At 51.5% G+C, this 19,669-nt stretch overlaps 12 protein-coding genes across 12 annotated transcripts; 5 read left to right on the top strand and 7 right to left on the bottom strand.

The window, feature by feature from the left end:
• The first annotated feature begins 29 nt into the window (after positions 1-29).
• PPTG_06543 (hypothetical protein) lies at positions 30-1,335 on the top strand. Its single transcript, XM_008900482.1, has one exon. The coding sequence runs from the start codon at positions 46-48 to the stop codon at positions 1,273-1,275; it is 1,230 nt and encodes a 409-aa protein (XP_008898730.1). The 5' UTR covers positions 30-45; the 3' UTR covers positions 1,276-1,335.
• PPTG_06544 (hypothetical protein) lies at positions 1,262-2,906 on the bottom strand. Its single transcript, XM_008900483.1, has 3 exons — positions 2,812-2,906; positions 2,547-2,739; positions 1,262-2,470 (listed from the first exon to the last, which is right to left on the bottom strand). The coding sequence occupies exons 1-3, from the start codon at positions 2,826-2,828 to the stop codon at positions 1,343-1,345; spliced, it is 1,338 nt and encodes a 445-aa protein (XP_008898731.1). The 5' UTR covers positions 2,829-2,906; the 3' UTR covers positions 1,262-1,342.
• Positions 2,907-3,244: 338 nt separating this feature from the next.
• On the bottom strand, positions 3,245-4,917 carry PPTG_06545 (hypothetical protein). The gene is made up of 6 exons (XM_008900484.1): positions 4,421-4,917; positions 4,279-4,351; positions 4,081-4,203; positions 3,867-4,002; positions 3,523-3,791; positions 3,245-3,458 (listed from the first exon to the last, which is right to left on the bottom strand). The coding sequence occupies exons 1-6, from the start codon at positions 4,807-4,809 to the stop codon at positions 3,336-3,338; spliced, it is 1,113 nt and encodes a 370-aa protein (XP_008898732.1). The 5' UTR covers positions 4,810-4,917; the 3' UTR covers positions 3,245-3,335.
• Positions 4,918-5,257: 340 nt separating this feature from the next.
• On the top strand, positions 5,258-9,145 carry PPTG_06546 (hypothetical protein). The gene is made up of 2 exons (XM_008900485.1): positions 5,258-5,621; positions 5,720-9,145. The coding sequence occupies exons 1-2, from the start codon at positions 5,395-5,397 to the stop codon at positions 7,647-7,649; spliced, it is 2,157 nt and encodes a 718-aa protein (XP_008898733.1). The 5' UTR covers positions 5,258-5,394; the 3' UTR covers positions 7,650-9,145.
• Positions 7,714-10,544, bottom strand: PPTG_06547 (hypothetical protein; the record flags this gene model as incomplete). The annotated part of the gene is made up of 5 exons (XM_008900486.1): positions 7,714-9,204; positions 9,275-9,771; positions 9,836-10,258; positions 10,335-10,428; positions 10,500-10,544. The coding sequence occupies 5 exons, from the start codon at positions 10,542-10,544 to the stop codon at positions 7,714-7,716; spliced, it is 2,550 nt and encodes an 849-aa protein (XP_008898734.1).
• Positions 10,545-10,858: 314 nt separating this feature from the next.
• Positions 10,859-11,677, bottom strand: PPTG_06548 (hypothetical protein; the record flags this gene model as incomplete). Its single annotated transcript, XM_008900487.1, has 1 exon — positions 10,859-11,677. The coding sequence occupies one exon, from the start codon at positions 11,675-11,677 to the stop codon at positions 10,859-10,861; it is 819 nt and encodes a 272-aa protein (XP_008898735.1).
• A 260-nt stretch (positions 11,678-11,937) lies between these two features.
• On the top strand, positions 11,938-12,108 carry PPTG_21907 (hypothetical protein; the record flags this gene model as incomplete). Its single annotated transcript, XM_008900609.1, has 1 exon — positions 11,938-12,108. One exon carries the CDS (start codon positions 11,938-11,940, stop codon positions 12,106-12,108), a length of 171 nt encoding a protein of 56 aa, XP_008898857.1.
• A 281-nt stretch (positions 12,109-12,389) lies between these two features.
• Positions 12,390-12,554, bottom strand: PPTG_21908 (hypothetical protein; the record flags this gene model as incomplete). The annotated part of the gene is made up of 1 exon (XM_008900610.1): positions 12,390-12,554. One exon carries the CDS (start codon positions 12,552-12,554, stop codon positions 12,390-12,392), a length of 165 nt encoding a protein of 54 aa, XP_008898858.1.
• A 137-nt stretch (positions 12,555-12,691) lies between these two features.
• On the top strand, positions 12,692-13,443 carry PPTG_06549 (hypothetical protein). The gene has a single exon (XM_008900488.1). It carries the CDS (start codon positions 12,758-12,760, stop codon positions 13,124-13,126), a length of 369 nt encoding a protein of 122 aa, XP_008898736.1. The 5' UTR covers positions 12,692-12,757; the 3' UTR covers positions 13,127-13,443.
• On the bottom strand, positions 13,130-13,240 carry PPTG_21909 (hypothetical protein; the record flags this gene model as incomplete). The annotated part of the gene is made up of 1 exon (XM_008900611.1): positions 13,130-13,240. One exon carries the CDS (start codon positions 13,238-13,240, stop codon positions 13,130-13,132), a length of 111 nt encoding a protein of 36 aa, XP_008898859.1.
• A 66-nt stretch (positions 13,444-13,509) lies between the features above and the next one.
• Positions 13,510-19,571, top strand: PPTG_06550 (hypothetical protein). The gene has a single exon (XM_008900489.1). It carries the CDS (start codon positions 13,604-13,606, stop codon positions 17,075-17,077), a length of 3,474 nt encoding a protein of 1,157 aa, XP_008898737.1. The 5' UTR covers positions 13,510-13,603; the 3' UTR covers positions 17,078-19,571.
• On the bottom strand, positions 17,143-19,585 carry PPTG_06551 (hypothetical protein). Its single transcript, XM_008900490.1, has one exon. It carries the CDS (start codon positions 19,313-19,315, stop codon positions 17,213-17,215), a length of 2,103 nt encoding a protein of 700 aa, XP_008898738.1. The 5' UTR covers positions 19,316-19,585; the 3' UTR covers positions 17,143-17,212.
• Positions 19,586-19,669: the final 84 nt, after the last annotated feature.

Here is a 19,669-nt window from a genome sequence, read left to right on the forward strand (position 1 = left end):
CGTCGCAAATTCAAATTCAAAAAAGTTCGCGGCGAGTGTATCATTATGAGCGTGATAGCCCCACCTTCGTCCACTCCGGCATCTGGGAGCTTACCGGAGCTCACACGCAGACTGCAAGACGAGCGCGATGCTTTACGCGTAGAGGTGGATCAACTGACGCGTCGACTAGCGCAGGAACGCACTGCTCGATCTACACTGGAGAACGAGGCGCAATTGCGAGAGCTGGAGTTGCGCCACATGCAGCAACACAGCACCCAGGCAGCGCAGCAGGCTCGGGACAAGCAAATAGCGTTGGAAAAGGAGCTGGAGGACGAGGTGGCCATGCACAAGATGGCGGTGCTGGGCAGGAACACCGCCACGCAGAAAAACACGACTCTGGCGGCCGAGCTCAAGGCTATGGAAGGCAAGTGGAAGAAAGAGCTGGAGAAGAAGGAAATCGCGATGGCGGAGGCTGAGTTAGCTGCTGACGAGATTCAGAAACTCAAAGCAGATAGAAATCAGCTCGTGCAACGCACTGAGAGCGACGCGAAACGGGTCCGAGAACTGTGGCAGCAGATCGCACGAGAACATGAAGTCAAGGTAAATGCTCTCATCCAGGAACTACAGAATGCCCGACAAATGTTGAAGGATATAGAGGTTACAGTGACTGAGTGTCGCCGGAAGATTGGAAACATGGAGGAAACGCTGCAGAAGACGAGGGAAGAGAAGGCGGCGCTACAGGAACAACTCGCCGCTGCGATGAGTGAAAGATCGCGTTCTTTAGAGCAGCAGGAGTTAGACCGCCTCAAGGAGAAGAGCTGGGGCAATGAACAGCATCGTGCAGCACTAGAATTGCAGCAAGCAACAAATGAGTGCAAACTACACGCACGACGAGAAGCAGCAGCAGTAAAAGAACGGGACGCAGCGGTGCAAGCAGCACGTACAGTCCAGGGAGAGCTGGAAGAGAGAACCGAGGAATTGTTGGCTCTCAAGACCGAGTTCGCCAATCTTTTGGATAAACACGAGCTGCTGGCCACGCAGTCCAAGCAATCAGCTCGTGAACGAGAAGCAAAGCTCATTCTACGCACCCAGAAACTTCATGACGGTAAGCGCTATGCCGAGGAACTGGCACGGTTACGACAAGAAGAAGTATCTGGGTATAAGCAAGTTATTTATGCGGTGAACGCACGACTCACGGAGGTACAGGAGCTCAGCGAAGCCACTCAGACCAATGCCTGGTCGTTGCCACAAGATGCTAGCAAGGCAAAAACGTCACTATGCATCTACCGCCATTAAAACATCTCGGACTTTATTGTAGTTATTGCAAAAAAGAAAACGGCATTGTTGTAGTTACACAGATCATCTACACGATTCCTTGCTCCAGGAACGGTTCATTGGCACGCACGCGGTCAAAGCTGAAGCGTGAGCAGTCAATAGTCTTGAATTCGTCGTGGACAACCAGCTCGGAAATTGCACGACCGGCGGCAGGTGACTGTTGCAGACCATGGCCGCTGAATCCGTTGACAAGGTACATGTTAGGGACGTCCGGGTGCAGACCGATGATAGCGTTCTGGTCGAGGGTGTTGTAGTCGTAGTATCCAGCCCATGCGCTCAGGACCTTGATGCACTCGAAGCTTTTAACACGGTGGGCGATAGTGGGCCAGATCTGCTCCTCAAAATGGTCGTGATCCGGGAAGTCTAGCTCGTCCGTGGACTGTCCGTCGTAGTCATCCTCGGGCTCAGGAGACCAACCACACACAAATCGACCGCCAGCACCTTCACGTCGGAAGTAAACGCCATTGGGGTCCACCACAAGTGGCGTCGCTGCTTCTCCCTTCCAGATCTCCTCGGCATCGCAGTGGAAAGCAAACATGGAGCGTTTGCGAGGCTTGACCGGATAGTCGAAGCTGCCGCAAGCCTCCAGTAGCTTGCTAGACCAGCAACCTGCTGCGTTCACGACGACACCAGCACGAACCGAGTTGAAGCGCATGTCGCCGCATTCCGGTGAGCTCTTGACCTCAATGTGCACCTTCTCAATCTGGTTCTGTCCTCCCAGATCGAAGTGCTTAACCTCCCCTTCCAGAACGTCTACACCCAAAGATACACTCTTGCGTTTCATGGCGTTGAGGAACGCCCAGGGATCGAACCAGCCCTGGTCTTTCATGCCCAATATGGCTTGCTCGACGCCGTCCGGATTAATCCACGGAAAGCGCTTCTTCAGTGCCACGGGGTCCAGCAACTGCACGTCGGCTCCTGCAGCCTTTTGCGTGGCATAATTCTGGTGAAGCACATCTAGACCACGCTCACTGGCCAAGAACATGTAGCCACCTTCGACGAATTGCACGTCGGGAGCGTCATGGCCGTCCACCTTCATGTTGGTGCCGAGATTGCGCAGGAATTCAGTACCGTACAAACTCATCTGGATGTTCTCCGTCTCTGAAAATTGATGACGGATGCCGCCGGCCGATAGTATGGCCGACGCATACTTGTACTGCGTTACATCGGAACGATACAAGATGTACAATTAGTCGTGAACACTAAAATACTACTACGAAGCAGTGACGTACGCATGGGTCCTTCTCTACGACGGCGATCTTGAGGTTGGGAACGGCGGTAACGAGGTGGTAGGCGGTGGAGAAACCCATGACGCCACCACCTGCGACTACCACATCATAGTACGGCGTCTCATCGGTCGACACGGAACTTGCAAAGCGAAGACCACGCTTGGCGAGAGCGCGAGTCAGTCCAGCAGTCTGCAGTCTATAGAGCGCACACACAGCGTCAGAGAGCAGCTACGCAAAGGAGAAGAGGAAGAAGGGAGTCGTCACGCACGTCTTGGTTGCCAACATCGTGGAGAATTGAGGAATGAGCCCAGGCGGAGGACGCGCGGCGGCAGGGAAGTCATGTCATGGGCACTTGCACTTGGCAGTTGGGATGCGACTGCTCAAGGTGCGCGTCACCAGTGTGAGACGGACAAAGAAAAGGCTATGTCGGCACTTCAATTTGCTAATATCTTGACTTTTGTAAAGGTCTAATTGATGCACATCTCCTTCAGTTCAAAGTCCAAACTCTAGATTGGACGACGCTAAGCACGGCACCGTACGGAAAGCAACGAGCATTGCTGCAGGACACTGGGATTGCGCACGAGAAGCGTTTGACCAGCAGCTTGAACATAAATTTCTGCTTCGGTTGCTACCGCTGGTGAGGTGGGAATCGAGGTTGCAAGGCTGCCTTCGGGTACAGCCGGGTAGGAAAAAAAAATAGATATGGGAAACATGACAACGTCATGATGACATTCATTGTGGTTTTGGAGGACTTCATTACATTCATTGGTGTATCGAGGAAGAATTATGTGGCTACTCCATCACAAAGCGCGACACTTGATCCTGGCGAATGACCTCCTGGAGCGCGTCTACCTTGTCATACATACCGAACTGACCGCCTGTGTGCACGAATAGGATATTCGTCCCCACAAATTTCTACAACAGAATTGATGATCAGCACCGACAGCGATATTGTAGCTTTCCTATAATCTTGTCTTACCTCTGGCGCCTCGTTCAGCTCGCGTATGAGGTGGAAGAGCGCCTTGCCGGAGTATACGGGGTCCATCAGCACACCGGTCTTGCGGCTCACACTGTAGATGAACTCGAGCTCCTTCTTCGTGCTGCGAGCGTACCCCGTGCCCTGCGCGTTGGTGATCTGTAGGAACTGCCTTGACGACATGTCGGACGGTGCTCCCATGGCGGGTAGGATCTGGCCGTCAATGTGGCCGTGGAAATACTCGTCGTTGTCGCAAACAATATACGCGTGCACTGAATTGGTAAAACAAAATCACACCTCATATTTGAGCGAGTACACCCGACACGAGTGAGGTCTCTAATACTTACCAGGAATCTTGGCAGCAAAGTTGAGAGGTGCACTTGGATGGGCCTTGGCGTACAGATACGACCCAAGGCCAATACCAGCTGCAGTGCCTCCACTTCCGCAAGCAAACGCGATATCCGTGATCGTGGCATCAAACTCCTATTCACAAGCATGGATACAGTCAGATGCCAGTAGCGACTCTACATATTTTAAGCTGAAATAATTTCAACAACGAACCTTAAGTTGGTTGTTGATTTCGTCGATGGCTTGAATGTATCCCCACGTGCCGAGACCATTGCTCCCACCGACCGGAATCGCATACGGATGACGTCCTTCTTTCCTTAGTCGCTCACAGGTGCGCTGTCAAGTGAGACATACCCTGTTTGTGAGCACTACAGTATTCAACAGCATTAAAACGAATCTCAGCCGCCCGACCTTGATCATAGCTTCACTGCCGTATTTGCCGTACTCCTGACGAGACATTTGGATGAGGTTGGCGTCCAACATACTACATATTATAACAACTACGTGTTAGCCTCTATCCAGATCAGAGGCGCAGTCTCAGCGTCATAGTTACCGGTCGAAAAGAACGTTTCCAACCAGTCCCGGGTCCTCGTCGGGTTTGTTAGTGCGAAGCAGAAGATACGAATCCAGCCCCAGTATCCTGGCGACGGCAGCGGTGGCTCTGCAGTGGTTACTCTGGATGCCGCCGCACGTGACGAAGCAGTCGGCCTTTTGGTCCAGCGCCTCTGCCAGTAGGAACTCGAGCTTGCGGATCTTGTTGCCCGAAGTTTCCATTCCGCTGAAGTCGTCGCGCTTGATGAACATGCGCACGCCATCGGGCAAGCCCGGCGGTGAAAAAGGGAGAATTGGCGTGGGGAAGTGGCCGAGACGGAGCTTCTGCGCTGGGGGGCGACGCAGCGCAGACGCCCATGCGGGCGGCACGAACGGGACCGACTTCAGCATTGTCGGGCGAGTGCTAGGCTTAGAAGGGAATCAAACGATTTAAGCATATCCAGATTTAGCCAATCATCGTGCACGATGGAACAGCTTCAAGGAGAACTGGAGTCGCCAGGACCCTACTACTTTAGCTGCGGGTTGGCATTTTATTGCGCTCGCATTGTGAGCCTCATGGACAGCAGGAGAGGTTAAAAAAATGTCACGTTTAGACGTAGCAAGTCCCGACGCAGCTGGTCGATGCTGACCATGTACACCGCGATGGCTATCCTACACTGTCACTGAGTATTCGCCACAACCTTGCAACCTTGGCGCCTACTGTAGTTTGGTCCTTACGACGGAGATAGAGCTTACGCAGTCACTTATAGCTGTGTATCGCAAGTCAGAACGAAGCGCGATATGCTTCGTTCAGGCATGGTGGTGGCAATGCGGCCGGTCTTGACATTGCGTCACTTCAACATCTTCACATTTTGTCGCTTACTTTAATCAAGACAAAACATCAGTTCAATTTAACTTGATTAAAGTAAGTCTTTCATCAAATCGCACATCTCTGCCTCCACTTGTCATCTGTACATTACGTGGAGCTCTCTCGGCATGGCGGGCTCGTGGCTGCTCTCGTTGGCGGTAGCGCTATGCTCCCTCTCTGGGAGCACCGTCGCCACCATGTACAACCCCTCCTCGCGCTTCGTCGGCTTTGCCAGCGACCGCTACGTCCGCCAAAGTCGCGCCGATCCGGAGCAAGTGGTGCCATTAGTCATTGGACTCCACCCAGACGACTTTGACGGAATGGAGCAAGAATTTTACCGCATCTCCGACCCAACGTACGTATTAACACTGTCACAGTCAAGTGTGATGCTGTTCAAACCTACTAGAGAGTACTGACGTCCGATTCGTGTTACTATTGGGTTGTGGGCCGTAGACATCCTGCGTACGGCCAATATCTTGCTCAGGAGCAAGCAGATACACTCTCTCGACCGACTGATGGTGCACTTGACGCGGTGCGTCAGTGGGTGGGAGAATTTGCACACGAAAACAGCGCAGGTACTTTTTCGACGACGTCGAATTTGTACAAAATTCCAATGAAGGTGAAGCACGTTGAGCGACTGCTGAACACGCAGATTCACCACTACGAAACACAGGAGACGGACAGTATTCCCGCGCGGAATCGGCGAAGACTGATGCGAGCAGCTACTGATGTATCAGTGCCAGAGCATCTGCAGGACATTGTATCATTTTTGAGCGTGAATACGCACCCCTTGGGACTGCGAGCGCTGGGAGCTGCAACGTCAGAGACAGCAGAATTGGCGAGCAGTGGAGGGGGTACATTGGCACAGGTTCGACAGATATACGGTATCCCAGACAACCTCGTAGTGACCAACCCAAGCAACGCACAATGCGTACCTTCGTTCTACGATGAATCGTATGATCCCGCGGACTTGAAGACTTTCTTCTCTCAGTACCTGCCAGGGGAGAGTCCGCCACCAGTCATTGAAAAGGGAAGCCGAGTCAATCACCCGGAACGGGCTACCACGGAGGCATCGCTGGACGTGCAGTACATCACAGGCGTTGGTCGTAACGCTACCACTTTTGTCTGGACCATGAACGGCAGCAATCCGTACTCGGCAGAGGATGAACCGTTTGTCGAGTTTGCGCAGGACGTGCTAGCACTGGAGAATCCCCCTCTCGTCGTCTCGATCAGCTACTCGGATGATGAAGAGCATATTTTCGATGTCTCGCCAGGATATGCACGTACCCTGGACACGCTTCTCATTAAGATGGGCTTGCGTGGTATCACAGTTCTTATTGCCGGTGGTGATGATGGTGTAACTGGACTGCGTCCTGAGTTCGAGAATGTGCCACTCGAGGAAATGTGCAAGAAAAGTGGCCCACAGTGGCCGTCTTCAAGTCCGTACATCACCAGCGTTGGTGCCACGATGCTCCTACCAAAAGCGCAGCAAGCAGCGAAACCATTCTTCCGTACGAAGGAAGAGGTGATCTGCAGTGTCGAGAATGGCGGGATTATTACCTCAGGTGGTGGATTCTCCAACATCTACGCAATACCAGCGTACCAGCGCACAGCGGTTGAGAGATACTTGGGAACACGGAATATTCCTAGTACCCCGGGCTTTTTCAACGCTAGTGGTCGTGCCTATCCTGATGTAGCCGCGATAGGCGCAGGTTTCCTTGTCTACATGAATGGCCGTCTCTCGTCAGTATCAGGGACGTCAGCATCCACACCAGTATTGGGCGCAATGGTGACGTTATGGAACGACATGCGCTTGAATGCTGGCAAGAGTCCACTGGGCTTCATCAATCCCCTTCTTTATTATCTCGCGGAGACAAACCCCAATGCATTCAACGATGTGGTTGTTGGCAATAATGGAGCTCCGCGTGGTGGTAACACACCTTGTGAAGACTCCTTTAGTGCTGCTGCTGGCTGGGATGCAGTCTCAGGAGTTGGTACACCCAATTTTCCAGTGATCTCCGAGTTCATTACAAACCTCGAGGACCACTTTAATGTGTCTGAACTGGGTCAAACGAATAACTCTGCGATTCCAGACGTGAGCAACAATGCGGCAGACATTACGAGCGGCATCGGTGAAATGAGTACGTTCACTATGGTGCTTCTGATTGCGGCAGTCGTGGCAAATGTTGCAATTGGTATCGTTGTGGTGGTCACATTGGTGAAACGTTGGAGGAACCAGTACACACCTCTCGACGAGGTTGCTAGTGGCAATACCACCCCTGTCTCGACAACAACCCCCACGGCTCGCGTCCAGCGATTGAATTCGGATCCTGATAGTAGTAGTGAAGATGGTGTGGAGCTGAGTGAGATCAACTTGAATTAATCACTAGCACGCTGTGGCAGAGCGAAAAAAAAGATTTTGGAGTATGTTGGCGTGTCTGTTCTACTCACAGCCTAAGCTGGAAAGTGCTTACATCGCATCGTCCAGAGTCAGCAGCAAGGAGCAGCTCAATACCTTCATCTTGAGAAGCGATCGTTACACTAGCAGGCTGAACGAATCGGGTATCCGTTTCCCCTGTGGTTCCAAATGCTGAAAGAAATACACCAGTGTTCGTAAAGATGGCAACACAGCGGTTGTCAGTGTCACTTACGAGTATGTATCCACTTCGTTGTTGCACCCAGACTCCAATCGGTGAAAGTGGCAGATCAAATGGTGTGGCTTTTGAATCAAGAATTAACTGCACGCAACCATTTAGGTCAAGAATTTGCACCCGACAATTGCCAGTGTCAGCAACCACGATTTTGTCAGATCGTTGAGGACCAAAGTTGCATTGTGGAGTCAAGGGAAGTGCTGGGCAAAGTGCAAGACCAGTTGGAAAATTGAATTCACCCGGTGCCATGCCCATACAACCAAAATTACGCACAAATTTACGGGTAATCAGATCGAAGATTTGAACGCGGTGGTTGCATTGATCGCAGACGAAAAGAAGTCGGTCTTTCCAAACTGCAACTCCTTGTGGCGAATTGAGGAACCCTTCCAAATGACCAAATCCTTCTCCAACACGGCCACAGAATGAACCATTTCGGGCGTTAAAAAGCGATACGGTATGGTTGCCGCTATCGCTCACTACTAACATAGAATGGTATGAAGGATATTCCTCGTTTGTTTCACCATTCTTCACGCTATAGAACGCCAGAAATGATGGATGATTCAACTCTCCAGGAAGAAACCCGTTTGAACAGAGCTCCTGATCGCCATACGTGGTCGCGCCGATGAAGAACTTTAGACTCAGGTTGCTAGCGTCGAGCACAGCCACCCGGTGTGCTATCGGGTCACTCACGTACAGCCATCGTTCTTTCAATGAGTCTTTCGTTTGTCCTTTTGGATTGCTAAACGTGAAGCTGAACTGGAAACAGCTGTGCACGCTGCAAACACCTCGGAGTTGGTTCTTCGGGAGCTGGAGCCAAGTGCATCCGGCTGCGTCGAAGTTATACGTGTAGACACTCGCATTTTCTCGGTCAATCACTACGATTTCTCTTTCAGATGGAGCATATTCAAGTGCGAATGGATGATGGAAGCGTGAACGCTTTTCACGCCACTCCATTAGGCAAGACGTCAGATGAACGTAACATTGGCATGTCGGATGCAGTAGAGTCGCAAGACTGTAAATACCATCCATACCTTTACCAGATAAATCAGGCGGAGGTTTATGTAGTGCAGCATATTCTCTCTCAACCTCTGCACGCAGGTTTGCAAATTGATCGTGTTGGAATACAATCTGCTCGAGACTGCCAAGTAACGACAACTGCCTCAGAAACTCTCCTCGTTCGTTGAGAATTTGTACGCGATAGTTGCCACAATCTGCCACAATTGCGTCAAATTGTTCGTTTGAGACTCCTCCATCACTTTCAGGTTCAACACCTCGGGTGATAACGCGCTGTACTCCAACCACACCGAAAAATGAAAAAACTTTAACCCTTCTCAATTATCCTACCATTCTAGCGCACCTTTCGAACGTTGACCAACTTGACATCGCGCAGATCGTAAAACTCCCCACCACTCATTCCCTTTCGACCTATAGTCTGCACGAATGCCCCTCGCTTTGCAAACACAGCCAAACGCGAGTTGCCAGTATCGCACACAACAACATGATAATGCGAGAGATCAAACCCTGTTGGTCGTTTCAACACCATGTCACGAGAACCAGAAATGCTTCGCTCAAGAGTGACACCTTTGGTCACAGCATTCGCCGGTAGTTTGTACACCCTGATACAGTTGCTTGCTTCATCACTAGCATAAAACTCCCCTGCTACGTCATCCACCGCAAGGCCACGAGGTAGCGCAAGGTGTGGTTTCCCGTCAATAAAAGCCATTCGAGCGGATGATGCCTCAAAGTTGCAGAAATGACCGCCAGTCACTTGATTGGCAAGAACACACGTCCTGTATAATTGGAAAAGAACGCGAAGATCAATGACGGCGACGCGAGCGCATTCCTGCTCACACACTGGCGATATTAGACTTTAATTCTAGCCAATATTGTCAAAACATTGCAAATGCTGCTCACTTACCTAGTAAACGCCCACAGCGCGTCGCCGCCATTGCCATAGGCGTTCTCAGAGAAGGGTTACCATCTTTCAGGTCACTCCATGACGAAGTAAATAACAGTTCTCTGGTTTTTCGATCGAATCCGTGAATCATTGCGGTGTTATCACCAACGAGGATAACATCACCTTCCAGTCCTAGGATAGGTTTCTCCAACGCTCGAGATGTTATCACCGCAGTACACATCGGTAGAGTTCCCTTTTCTTCACTTCCTGGTACATGAAGTGTTGACGTCCAGAAAGCCCCGACAAGTTTTAACTGCTTCCCAATGCCAGCGATCACCTGGCGTTCCTCATGCTCAAGGTTGGCAATTCGCTCTTCCTCCTCCGATTTTTTCTTTCGGATCTCCTCAAGCTCCTGGAGACGTCGCTGCTCCTTCGCTATTCGTTCTGCAAACCAAAAGAAACAGCGAAATAGTCGTAAATCAAACTCATTCACTGCAATATTCACCCTCGATCTGCTTACTGTCTTCAAGGCGCTTGCGTTCGGCCTCCTGTTGTCTGCGGAGCTCTTCCTGGCGCTGTCGAGCCGCCTCTTCCAATCGCTGGTTCTCGAGTTTCTACACACGGATGGCACAATAACATCATATACGATGCCGCCAGAGGTAAATTCCAAGCTCGGGGACCTCACACGCAGACGCCGGCGTTCAGCGAGCTGGTTGGCATTTGTCGTCATCGCAACACCACGCAAAGCGACGCTTCAAGGGATCTATCTGTCCAAGTTTGAAAACGGATCTCAAGGATCAATACATGTATAAATAAAAAGCGTGCTGATGTTCTCCATGTTGACTCAGCTGTTTCAACTTCTTGAATGCTACGTTAATCGAAAAAGGCTGCATATTATTATAAAAAAATTGCCCCGACGTATTCGTTCTACATGAGGCTAGTGTTTGTCTAAAAAATCTTTACGTCCCTAGTGGACAATCCTAACATTGGCCGTGCCGTAGTATACGGATGTGTTTCATGCACAACCGGCTCGGTGATGCCAGATTAAATAGGCGATCCGCGCAGTTCAGCTAACTGCGCGCGGGACAGCCGCAGGTCGAGGTTATTATCCCAGCCGCACATTTGCTCGAACGAGTCGTGCGTGAGTTCCACCTGCTGCAGCACCTCCTCAGCGTTCGGGTGCTCGACAAACTTGAGCGTTTTAGCGAACGTGCGACATACGTTCTGGACGGCTGCGAAACATGCGTCCCGTTCTGCCATCGAGTCGCCGATCGAGAGGAAGTTAAAGTAGGCATCCTGTGGGCCAACGGGTTCCCTGTATGTTCGTGAGCTCGTGTCCTGCGCTGCGGCTGCAAAGCACTTGCGCGCAATAAGCTGCATGACCTCCTGCTTCCAGGTCGCCGAGTCGCCGCCGAGACCAAAGTTCTGTTCGTACCAGCTGCGCGCGGACACGATGTGTACGTCGGAAAGCGCCAGCACGCTCTGTACGGCCGGCATGTACAGCGCGGCGGACATTTCGACCCAGCCGTACTCGGCTGCAGTCACGACGAACACAGGACCGTACGCTACCGCCTTCTGTAATAGACGCGCGACGTGCGCGCCGATGAGCGTGAGTACCTCGCGCTGTTCAGGTGTGACGGAGATCTGGTGTCCGCGGTACTTCGGTAGCAGATCCTGCGCGTGCAGCCAGGAGCTGGGACACAGCGTGTCGTCCCAGTCAAAGACGACTACGGTGCGGTCTTTGATGGAGCTGGGGCCGGCGCTTCCAGGGCGCCTCTTGGGGGCCGTGGCTGTTGGGGGAGATACGGGAGACACGGGCCCCATGCATGGCCGCAGAGTCTCAACGGAGGATGCGAACGCCATATCGGTCTACTGCAAGCTCTGGTGCAAGTGCGCGTGCCACGGCGTGTTGGAGTGTGGCAAGGCGGCGGTCGTTTCCAGCGGATTCTTCGTTTGGCCATAGAGAAGCGAAAGGGATAACCAGAGACATTTTCAGGGCCTCACAACCATACACAGCGTAAGTAACTGGGACAGAGAACGGCCATCGAGGAGGTTGGGCGTTGAAGCGACGCCAAGCTCCTGAACTGAAGGAAAGTATCACCAGATGCATGGCAACACTCGTGATGGCTCTGGACAACATGGCTTCGCTGGACTTTAGTCTCTGTATTAGCGCAGCAACAAGCGATATGGCAAGGCAAGCAGAGCATGCTCTTCGACTTCGGCAGAGCGCGCTCGTGGTGTTGCGGCTGAGATGGCTGCGCAAAGCCCGCCGCCAGAGACGGGCCTCGGAGTGAGGCGCAATTGCAGTCTTTTGCCAGACGAATTTCTTACCCAGACGTCAGCCACCAGCAGTGACGGCAATTCTGCACTGTGCAACGCATTGTCGAAGGCCATCACGCCCTCGACCTTGAAAGATGTAGCGTTGTCAAGATAATAATGTGGGTGCTTCAGCAAACTGAAAACGCCCCGACGCCTCTGGCCACGCGTTGGCGATAACTTTAAAAACGCCACCTGCACTCTGTCATGGCTGCGCAATTAGTGTGGTGACAGGCTGCTAAACATTTGTCCGCATGGATCACGTTTGGCCGCCCCTCGCACCGAACTGACGGTGCGACGCACGTGTTTCTTGTCGGTGATTGCTGCCAGAGCGCTCCAGAAACCAGAGCCTCACAGCGGATATCTCGGCTGCGCCGAAAGAGAGCTCCGGGCCCACCTGGCGTGGAGAAACCTTCGCTATCATTTATTCGATAGCGAGTAACGCAATTGCAGTCCTTGAAGACGTGTTGTTCGGACGGTAACTTCAGCAGGGTCGGCGCCAAAAAGGCAACAAATTGTTGCTTTTTACGTGTACATACACAAAATATGCGACACGAGTGACGTCAGTGTTCAAGATCCACTCTGGCAAAGGCAAACAGCTGCATCTTCCGACCTGCATGAGCCAAAATGCCCTTGTTCACAGCTAGGATACATGCACCGCCGCCCTGGATGCCAAGGAATCCTGACCCGACGAGAAGAACGGTGTGCTCGACAACAGCGCACTTTCAGCGACAGCATCGTCGACCAGATCGCGAGATACATGTACTTGGCCTGTTCATTTGTCTCACAACGCCGTTCCGCAGCCCGCAGTGCATGAGCAGCGAGCGATTTGATCAGTTCTATGGCTGGCTCAGCGCAGCAAGTGGTGTTTGCGAGCAGCTTGAGCAAGACAAATCCCCTGTTTGCCTTCGGATCACAGCGGCACAGGCGGCGATTTCGATCCCATCGCTGGATTGCCCGTGTGTAATTGCCCAACTCGGGTTTACTGCTTGCTGACAGCTATCCATCGCCGCGGTGGCAGCCGGCGGCAGGTATAAGGTTGAGTGACGACCCCGCCTTCTTTCGCGAAACCTCGCTGTCGTGGTGCTTTACGACACCGTAGTCGTTCATTGCGTCATGACACTGTGTCATTGACACTGCACTCGCGTTGCTTGCTGCTTTGTCGATGTAGCATCGTGGACACTGTAGTATCCGTCGTTAGTAGTACTAAATAGTAGTAATATTACTACTTATGGACATGTATTAGTACTATCACAAAACATTACTTGCTTTTGTTAGCAGCGGGAAATTTTTTTACGCAGAAAAGGTAAAGGTTAAAAGTGAAATGACTTTTTGTGAAAAAGTATTATGGTGAATATTACTTTTCACAAAAAGAGGAATTACGAGTTGTCGCACGATTCCGCCTCGAATTCCCCCTTTCCAGTTCGAGACTTCTCCCTTCAAGCAGCTGTAGCAACTTCATCTCGGCCGGACATGGGGCGGCGCAAGCCTACAGTATCCAAGCACGCTGCACTGTTCTCAGATGAGCGCGTGGTAGTTGGTGTGGATGATCTGGTGCTGCTGCCGTCCGTGAGCGAGACTTCCATCCTAGAGAACCTCAAAATGCGTCACGCAGCTGACGTCATCTACTCGTACATTGGCCACGTCTTGGTGGTCGTAAACCCATACAAATGGCTGGACATCTACGGCGAGGATAGTATGCACGCCTATATGCACAAGGCGCGCATCGATGTGGCCCCGCACGTGTTCGCCACGGCCGAAGAGACATACCGCACCATGTTGAGCGAGGAGGACAACCAGTGCGTAATCATCAGCGGTGAGAGCGGTGCTGGCAAGACTGAGGCCTCCAAACAGATCCAGAACTACATTGCAGGCGTCAGTGGCAGCGGCGCGGGCGTCGACAAGGTTAAACGCACTTTTCTGGAGAGCAACCCGCTGCTCGAAGCTTTTGGCAACGCCAAGACTCTACGTAACAACAATTCTAGTCGCTTCGGAAAGTACTTTGAGCTGCTCTTCGACTCAGCGGGACGGCCGCAAGGCGGTAAAGTGACCAATTACCTGTTAGAAAAGTCTCGCGTTGTCAAACCGGGCAAAGGAGAGAGGAATTTCCACATTTTCTACCAAGTTCTAGCTGGATTACCTACTGCAGCTAAGCAGAAACTCTATTTGGATCGAGGTGGACCCGAGAGCTATCACTACCTTAAAATTAGTGGCTGCTATGATGTGGACGACGTCAACGACACTCAGGAGTTCGAAGAGACCATGGCAGCCATGCAGCATGTGGGCATCAAGCGCAAACAGATCGAGCTTGTAATCCAGACTCTAGCAGCGGTGCTGCATATTGGCAACGTGCAGTTCCAGCCTGAGACCGTGGGGGATGCAGAGGGTTCATCTCTTCGAGATCGTGAAAGCTTACGAATTGCGTGCGAGCTGCTGGGACTGGATGCCGCGAAACTGGAGCATGCATTGTGCTTCAAATTGCTGCAAACAATGGCGCCTGGAGGCAAGATTGAGTCGTACGAGGTGCCACAGAATACCAGCCAAGCTAAATCTCAGCGTGACTCTATAGCAAAGGCTGTGTATGACCGACTATTCGACTTTTTGGTGGAACGTGTAAACCATGCGCTGGATATTGAGAAGAAAGCGGAAAAACATGGTGAGATCTTGGAAATTGAAGATATGACCACGATCGGTATCTTGGATATCTACGGGTTTGAAATCTTCGACAAGAATGGATTCGAGCAGTTCTGCATCAACTACGTGAACGAGAAATTGCAGCAGATTTTTATTGAGCTCACACTTAAAAGCGAACAGGAGGAATATGCGCGTGAAGGTATTGAATGGGCGCCGATCCCGTTCTTTAACAACAAGGTTGTGTGCGATTTGATTGAGGCGCGACGTCCTACGCCTGGAATTTTCCTGATTCTGGACGACACGGTTAAGACGATGCATTCCCGCCAGGGAGAGAGCGTGGATGCGAATTTCTTGGATAAAGTTGCGGGTATTCACGGCTCACATCCGCATTTCTCGAAGCGTGGAAAGACTTTCGAGATCAAACATTACGCAGGTGACGTGCAGTACAACATTGACGGCTTTGGAGATTCTAACAAGGACTTTTTGAGCAAGGACATCGCACTCATCATCAGCGAGACGTCCAACAAACTCATGCGATATATCTTCCCCGAAGAGATCGACCTCAACGACAAGCGCATGGCGAACACGGCAGGATACAAGATTCGTACGCAGTGTGAAGCACTTGTGACGGCGTTGATGGACTGCACGCCTCACTACGTGCGCTGTATCAAGTCCAACGATCAGAAACAGCCGAACAAGATGGATGACCGTCGCGTAATCCATCAGATTAAATATCTGGGTCTGCTTGAGAATGTGAAGGTCCGTCGAGCCGGCTACGCTTACCGTGGAGACTATGGACGCTTTGTGGATCGTTTCCGTCTACTGAGCAAGGAGACATACCCGGAATTCCGTGGATCAGACAAGAAGGGCACACAAGCAGTACTACGCGCCGCGGTGAAGTCGCTACCACAGTTAGAGACCGAAGTTCAGCTCGGAAAGACAATGGTGTTCATCCAGACACCTGAAACTTTTTTTGAGCTTGAGAAACTACGAGAGAAGAAGCTCGGATCGTTTGCCATGCGCATTCAGAAGGCGTGGAAGAAATACTTTGGTCGGCGGCATTTACTGCAGCTGAGTCACGACATTACGAAGTTGTACACGTCGAACAACAAGCAGAGACAACGTGTGAGTATTTACCGTCCTTTTGATGGAGACTATTTGCGCGATAGTACGATTCGCGAAGTGGTTATGGGGATTATTCAGCACTATGGAGATTCCGAGAAGATCGTGTTCATGGACGAGGTACAGAAAGCCTGTCCGATCGCTGGAGTGTCTCCTGATGGATCTCCTATTGCATTGGTAGGACGAATTCTGATCATTACGGACCAGTATTTGTATCTGATGGAGAAGCGCACATGGCAACCTGTAGTGGATCCGAAGAGCATGTGGGTACCCCCGTTGGTTTACCTTCGTCGTCGTCTTCGGTTGACTGCAATAGAAGAGATCACGATGAGTACATTGGCAGACCCATATTTCGTATTGAAGGTGCATCAAGAACCGCTACTTCTCGAGCCGAACAAGAGCAACTGGGCGGACAACAAATCTACGATGGTTTGCATGGCGACTGGCAAGAAATTCGGGCTGTTTAATCGGCGTCACCACTGTCGGTACACTGGCAAAATCTACTGCAATGACGTGTGCAAGCAACTGGAAGTGGTGCCGGACCTTGGATTTTACACGCCAGTGCGCGTGTACGACAAAGTAATTGGACTCATGTCCACAGAGATGCCTGAAGACCAGCTACTACTGTCCGAGAAGAAGACCGAAATCGCTGTCACGCTTGTGGACGCTATTCGCTCCTTGGCCAGTGTCGTGACACCGATCAGTTTCAGCGATTCTATTCGTCTGCGTCGTGCAGCGAGTGCTGGACTGTCGAAGACGCCACCACAACAGATTCAGTTCGTGTCGTCAGGCCACGACAGAATCACAGGAGATATCAACAACGTGCAGATTCAAGTAGCACCAGGCGTTCCCGATGAGTACATTCGCAAGCGTCGTAAACGCGAGAAGGCTCGTCGTAAGAAACTGGAAAGGCAGCGCGAGGAAGAGCTGGCAATTCGAGCCCAACGTCATGCGCAACGCAGCCGTGAACGTGAAGCGGAGCGTCTGCGTCGTGTCGCCGAAAAGAAAGCCAAAAAGCAGGCAGAGAAGGAAGCTCGAAAGCAAGCATTGACGTCAAGAAAGTCGGCCAAGGCGTCGATGGAATCAGTTCGGAAGTTTGGCGAAAATGTACAGAGCTCGTCATCGAATGGAGGGATTGGAGGAGCCAACAGCGAGTTGGCTGCCATTCTTGCGCGTCGTCGTGGAGCATAAACTACTTTACACAAAGAGATACTGGAAGAGGGTTGAGAAAAGAAGTGCACAACAACAAAAATGAACTACACCACAATTTTTGACACTACAAACAGTTAGATTACATTGGTGCTTACATGTACAGCTTGCGGTAGCTTAGAAGTCGACGGACTGCACCGGCAAGTGGTTGATACCCACTGGTGTTACCTTGGTGCAATACCAAAGGTTGATAGACGAGAGGTTGACGAGAGTTTTCAAGTGTTCAAGTCCCCTATCCGTAATGTCTCCACACTCGGACAAATTCAACGACGTTAGCGACGTGACCTTACCCAGAGTCAGCAGGCCTTCGTCGGAGAGGAGACAGCAATTTCCGAGATCTAGTGATGTGAGATTTGGCATGTTAAGGAAGACCAAGAGACTCGCATCGGTCAGCTTGGAACAGCTTGCCAGATCGATCGACTGCAACTTCGTCAGTGTTGACAAGTTCAGGATACCTGCATCCGTGAGCTTGTTGCAGTACCAGAGCACCAGAGTCTCAATCTCCGTCATCTGTGCAACAGTTTCAGTAGCCTTGTCCGTGAGAAGACGGCAATTAGCAAGGTTCAGTGTCTTCAAGCGCGTGAGTTTTGCGAGATGAGCGACACCATTGTCATCGATGCGGTTGCAGCGCATGAGATTAAGGTTAGTGAGGTTGTGCAGCTCACCGATCCCAAGCAAAGCCTTGTTACCAACCTGACGGCAATTCGAAAGATCCAAGATCACCAGTGAGCTCAAGTTAGACAGTGCTGCGATGCCTTCATCTCGGATGCCAGAGCAGCCACCCAAGTAGAGCGACTTGAGCCGATTAAGTTTGGAGAGTTCGCTGAGACCCTCATCAGTGACGTTGAAGCAGTTCACCATATCTAGCGACGTGAGATTGCGGAGCTTCGCGATGGACTGTAACCCTCGATCAGTAACTTTGCCACATTTCATGAAATTCAGGAAACGCATGTTGGTCAGAATCTCCATGTGCTGAAAAGTTATGTCGCCGATCTCGCTGCAGTACCAAAGATTGCACGATGCCAACTTTGGGAAATTCACCAGCACCTCGGAACCCGAATCGGTGATATTGTAACATCCTGCCACGTCCAACGTGATAAGGTTGACCAGTGGTGCTAGAGCTAACAACCCACGATCTGTGACTTCTCCAACGTTGGCAATCTCCAAGTGTCGGAGGTTGACAAGCGAACTGAGTGAGCTGATGCCTTCGTCCGTGAGCTGGGTGCAGTTTGACAAATTCAGGCTTGTAAGCGATGTCACTTCTGCCAATGCGGAGATACCGACGTCTGTGAGAGCTCCTTGGTTGCAATACCACAAATTGAGCGTCTGGAGATTCTTGAGCTGAGCAAGCGCACGGATTCCGTTGTCACCGACCTGGTTGCAGCCGCGGAGACTCAAATAGTTCAGCTTCGGTAGATTGGTGGCGATAGCAGTGATACCCTCGTCACTCACGCCTTTGCAGTATCCGAGATTGAGCGACATGAGCGATTTCGACTGGGAATTGGCGAGTAAGTTGATGCTGCTGTCAGTCACCTGGTAGCACCCTTTCAGCGCCACGGACGTTAGTCCAGACAGCATAGCGAGCTGCTCGACGGATTCATCGGTGAGGTTGGAACAACCTGTTAGGTTAATCTCCTTTAAGTGGGGGAACTGCATCGGGAGGATCATCATATTATCGTCTAGAATCACCTTCCGCGCAGGGATAAACGAGAGCGCGAGTGTTGCGCGACCCACTTCTCGGCAGATTGACTTGTTCGTGAACATCAAACGGTAGATCTCGTCAACTCGCAGATACGGGACGACAATGTGCAGTGCGGGTGCGATATCTAGCAATCCGTTTATGCTGCTATTGACGCCGTCATCGATCGTCTCCATGAAGCTGCTGCATCTGCTGCGACCTGTGGATGACGACGCTCTTGATTCTGAGCGCTCCCGACGTCCGTCTCCTTCAGCGACTTTAGCTCCTTGTATCGTTTGTCGCCAGCGGTTGAACATCTTATTCCTCCACACATACATGAGTCGGTCATAAACACACGAGCAGCACTCGTCCAAGTCCTTGCGCATCCGCTCGACACTTGTTGGCTTGCCTTCGTCATCCCCACACTCCATTGCACCGCGGTCGTGGTCGTCTGCGTCCATGTTGCACTTACATGACGAGCAGATCAACTCCAGCTCCTCCGTAGTGAATGCTGACAGGGATTGAGGATTCAACCGGGTCATTGTACTTGGAGACAATTGGGATCTCTCTCGACCGTCGAGTGCTTTGGGGATTCCGAAGTGGCGAAATCACGGTCGAGACTGCATGGTTAATACCGGGTAATTGAAGCTAGGAGCAACGAGGTGGAAAGGCACCAGGCTGCAGGGCACATGTCGCTCTATGCCATCGGCGGCACAGAGCTTGGGGCATGCAGCAGATACCATCTGATGTAGCGTCCTCGGAATGATAATCAGGTTTCTGAGTCAGATTTCAGCTGTTATTCTTACCTGTGAGTGGTGGTCTTTCTTCTGTCCAAGCTTAATTGACCTTTACTTCTACTACCATCCCCGCAACAAAGGACAATTAAATTCGGACAA

This window comes from Phytophthora parasitica (assembly GCF_000247585.1).
Source record: "Phytophthora parasitica INRA-310 unplaced genomic scaffold supercont2.9, whole genome shotgun sequence".
Lineage (NCBI taxonomy): Eukaryota > Oomycota > Peronosporomycetes > Peronosporales > Peronosporaceae > Phytophthora > Phytophthora nicotianae.